This window comes from Otolemur garnettii, unplaced genomic scaffold, assembly GCF_000181295.1.
Source record: "Otolemur garnettii isolate 467f Iridium unplaced genomic scaffold, OtoGar3 scaffold00050, whole genome shotgun sequence".
NCBI classification, from domain to species: Eukaryota; Metazoa; Chordata; class Mammalia; order Primates; family Galagidae; genus Otolemur; species Otolemur garnettii.
The window spans coordinates 11,351,661-11,356,107 of record NW_003852445.1 but is presented as its reverse complement, the minus strand read 5'-3'; the positions used below and the strand labels follow the sequence as shown (position 1 = coordinate 11,356,107).

The window sequence follows — 4,447 nt, the reverse complement described above, 5'->3', positions numbered from 1 at the left end:
TGCAGCCGTCATTGTTGTTTGGCGGGTCTGGGCTGGGGATTCGAACCCGCCACCTTAGGTGTACGTGGCTGGCGCCTTAGCCGGTTGAGCCATAGGCGCCGAGCCTGGGGTGACATTCTTGAGGGAAAAAGCAGTTGGTTCCACAGAGACAGGAAAGGAACTAAGCCTCTAGCAGCAAAAGCAACACTCTTGGAGATAGCCCTCTCTGAGACCTCGTAATTCCCCTCTCAGACCCTGGACTACCTGTCGGCAGTCCCTTTCTGGCCTATGTTTCCCAGCACCAGCTCTCCAGCATGGAACCTTGGACCTCGACTACCCTCACCAGACCCATCTTTCTTCTGTAGCTTGCCGGCCTCGTGGCCCCCCAGATTCAGGTACTGTTTCAGGGTTCCACAAACTCCAGCATCAGGACAAGCTAAGTTTCTCCCCAAAGGTCTCAGAGGTGGTGGCTCAGGAGGGAGAGATGGGGGCTACTCCTACCAGTTTGCCACAGAAAAATACAGAAATTAATTGACAGAACTAAGTCTAGTCTTCTCTTCCTCACAGATGAGGGATGAAGCCCCAGGGAGATTAAATATTTATCTGAGGTCAATTAGCATGACAGAACTGAGACTGGGTCTCAGAACTTAGGACAACCAGGCTAAAAGGCTTTCTACTGTGCCATGATTCCCTGCAGCCATATTGCAGGAAAATAAATTGGGGGGGGGCGGTGAATAGGAGCCCTCTTGGCCTGGGATTGTGATGTGTTATGAGACTGACTTTGGGGAGGCACATAAAGACAGGATTCTCTTAGATGTCTACCTAAGCTTACCAGGGACTGAGCAAATGAAGCAGGTAGGAAGCTAAGTGTTCCTTCCATCCAGCCCATTTCTTTTTAAGTCTTCCTAGTCACCTGACTCAGCTCCATCCTCAGCATCAACGGATCCTGCAGCAAAAGCAGCGTAGTCGAACACCAAGGTGAAGCCTAGACAAGGAAGAGCAGGGTTAAGGGGAGCACATCTGCATGTGGGGTGTTCCTTTGTAACCAGCCACCTCCTCCAAAGCCCCTGCACAGTTAAGACTCTCCTATTCTTTCCCCCTCTAGGCCCACCCCCATTCTTCCCAGAGAGCTCCACTCCCTGTTCACCATTCCTTGGGAGGTTCTCTGTGGCAGGGGTGGGTAGATCTAAAGGGTTGCTCTTCCTGGTTTGAAGTCCCCTAGCCAAGAAGCCTTGGACTCAGCAGCCAGATGCCTATGCTAACCTCATGACCCGCAAAGAGAAGGACTGGGTGATAAAAGTGGAGATGGTTCAGCTGCAGAGTGAGAACTCTAACCTGGATGACTACTACTACCAGGTGAGCCCCGGCGTGCTTGTCCCAGCCTCTGACCTCAGGGTCAAATAGGCCTTGACTCCCTAGGCTCTCTGATCTTTTCTGACCCTCTTTGGTTCACAGAGACCAAGTCTGTTCAGGTGAGAGAGACCATCACTACACCATAGGGACAGTATTTCTAAAGTTGACATCTCAAGCTCATTTCTATTCTCCTACACTCACTCCATCAGATGGGATTATTCACAATTCCCCACTCAGGTTTTGTCTCCATTCTTTGCTGAAAAGTTTGCCTATTCACCCTGGAAATGTGGATTCTCCCATCTTTACAAACTTTTCTGGGTCTTAGAAATGTCTTGTGATAAATATGCACCTACTTACCTTTTACGTTTCAGGTCTAAAACACAGGCATCTCTGATGAATAGTGGGATTCAATTTGTTGAGCAAATGCTTCCAGACATCGACTCATTTCCCCTTGCTTCCCACCCCCCTTTATTTATGAAGCAAATCTTTGTCCAACCTGTTTTTGGTTTGTCTAGGCTGTTTCATTTTCTCCTTCTCATCCATAAGCCCCCTTTCAAGGTCCCCACCTTTATCCCCTTCCAGTTTACATTAGTTTTCTTCCCACTTTCCTTTCACCAAGCTTCAAACACACTCTTTTTTTCTGCTAGGGTCACTGAAAGTGAAATGGCTTTGTACTCTTGCCTTTTTGGTGCTGTTTCTAAACAAATAAGCCTTATTCCATAATTGTTGGACTCAGTGGCTTTATTTTAGTTTAGTATTTCTCAACTTAGCTTTAAGATGTTTAAGCTGCTGAGCAAATCAACAGAGGAGCATAAGACTGAGCTAGAAGCCAACTAACAAATACATCCTAGGGCGTGTTCTGTACTTCAAGCTGCCAATGGCCTCCACACCATTAGATAACTTTGATTTGGGGAAAGCACAGGTAGGATCACAAGATGAAAATGGGAAGGAAGAGGACAGGTGGTGTGCAGTGTGTGTGTGCTTGGAAGTGAAGGACATAGAAAGGTTGCAGATGCTGGAACAGGTTTGCTTCCAGGCTTTCCACGTGGTTCTCTGCCTTGTCATCAGACATGGTGGCGAGACTTTGCTCTTCAAGTACCTGGTATAGGAATTCCAAGACAGGTGACATGGAGCCCAGGGTGCTTAAAACATTTTAGAATAACTTCTAGGAAATCTAAAGGTGCTAGCATCATTTATGGAATGAATGCTGTAGGAGTATGAGCTGTGAAGAGGTTGCACTTGAGAACATTAATGCTAAGTTCAGAAGATGAGTATAGAGTTTTTTGGTTTGTTTCTTGTTCCATGACTCTCAGAAATATTATCAGAAGCTGGAGAAGAAGCAGGAAGATGAACTACTTGGACAAAAGAACAAGGTTGAGTCCTCCCTCAAGTTGGTGACACCTTATATACAGAAGGCAGAGGCTTATGAGTCAGGTAGAGCCAGCACCGACCTGTCTATTTTGGGTTGGGTGACAGGGTGGAAAGCGAAAGGCAATATGTTTCTGCTGGCTCTTTTCATGCAGTTGTTAGAATTGAGGGTTCCCTGGGCCAGGTAGCTGTATCAACATGTTTTAGCCCTCGCCGAGCTATTGATGCTGTATCCCACGGAACTCAAGAGCAGGTAGGAACATGATCTCCCCAGAACCTCTCTTACTTCCCTGCTTGGGAGAAAGGTCTATAACACTCATGCATTAGTACATAATGTGACCTAAGAGTGAAAAAGTATAATCAGATTTTATATCTGGCAGTATGGCTGATCACCTGGCACTCCTGTCTCCTAGGACACAGGAACTGCAAGTAGCCAGAGGCTTCGGGTATTATATAAGATCGAGAAGGTGAGAGAATTAGTTCTTTGGGGATGAGTTCCTAACTTACCTTTGAGAATGGGATGTTGCTCAAATTTACTTTTTCCACCCTCAAATTCTCAGATGTTCCTTCAGTTACTAGAGATAGAGGAGGGCCAGAAGGATGGGCCTCCACAGCCCTACTTCTCCAAGCAGCACAACAACCAGATTGAGCAGCTCTTCCAGGCCTTGAAGACTCAGGAGCACAATAACCTGGAGTGAGTGTGGGAGGGTCCCATGTGAACCCAGGAAGGGAAAGAGCAGCAAAGACATTGGCCTGGCTTCTGCCTTTCCCATCTGACATGTAGTCCTCTCAGCTATGCTGAACCCTGAAAATGCTCTCATTTTTCTCCTGTAGGGAGGCAGCAGATGGCTTCCTGCAGGTGCTGTCTGTGAGGAAGGGGAAGGCCCTGGTGGCCCGGCTGCTCCCCTTCCTGCCCCAGGATCGGGCTGTTAGCCTTCTTCTGGCTATCACCCACCATCTTCCCCTCCTCATACGAAGGGATGTGGTTGACCAGGTACTATGCCAAGGAATAGAGCAGCAGTTCTCAACCTGTGGGTCATGACCCCTTTGTTATAATGAAAATACGTAGTGGCATTAGGAAGGTTGAGAACCGCTAGAGTAGAGGATGGTCTCCTGGGTGGGTTAGGGATCTTTCCTCCTCTCCACTCCCCAGCCCCCAGAGATGCCAGAGAAGATGCTGGGCAGTGAGGGTGCTGGCCCTGCCACTCTCAGGTGAGGAAGTTATAGAACAAACTATTATAGGTCCAGTGGATCATCTTCAGGTATGATGAACAATAGAAAAAGCAGGCGTATGGCTACACAGGTGAATGTGCTCTGGAGGTTTGAGAAAAGATGAGGACTCCCTGCTAACCATGGAGTCTCATGTTTACTTTTCTAAGATAAGGAGTTCTAGAACAAGTGGATACTGAAGGGACTCAAGGAGGGAGGGTCATGAGTGGGAGGGATAGGCCTGAGTGTTTTTTATTGTTCTTGGGTTTTGTTGTTGTTGTTTGTTTTTTTTTTTTTTTTTAGAGACAGCGTCTCACTTTGTTGCCCTCAGAGAGCTGTGGCATCACAGTTCACAGCAACCTCAAACTCTTGGGCTTAAGTGATTCTCTTGCCTCAGCCTCCCTAGTAGCTGGGAATACAAGGTGCCTGCCACAACACTGGCTATTTTTTTTTTTTTTTGAGACAGAGCCTCAAGCTGTCCGCCTGGGTAGAGTGCCGTGGCATTACAGCTCACAGCAACCTCCAACTCCTGGGCTCA

At 47.6% G+C, this 4,447-nt stretch overlaps 1 protein-coding gene across 1 annotated transcript in view; it reads left to right on the top strand.

Annotated features, from left to right (window-relative positions):
* Positions 1-4,447, top strand: part of PATL2 (PAT1 homolog 2) — a 10,834-nt gene that overhangs the window by 3,151 nt on the left and 3,236 nt on the right. Inside the window, 7 exon segments of the mRNA XM_023514320.1 lie at positions 232-374; positions 880-957; positions 1,194-1,335; positions 2,646-2,802; positions 2,805-2,953; positions 3,114-3,394; positions 3,535-3,694. Coding sequence (XP_023370088.1) covers positions 232-374; positions 880-957; positions 1,194-1,335; positions 2,646-2,802; positions 2,805-2,953; positions 3,114-3,394; positions 3,535-3,694 — 1,110 coding nt within the window.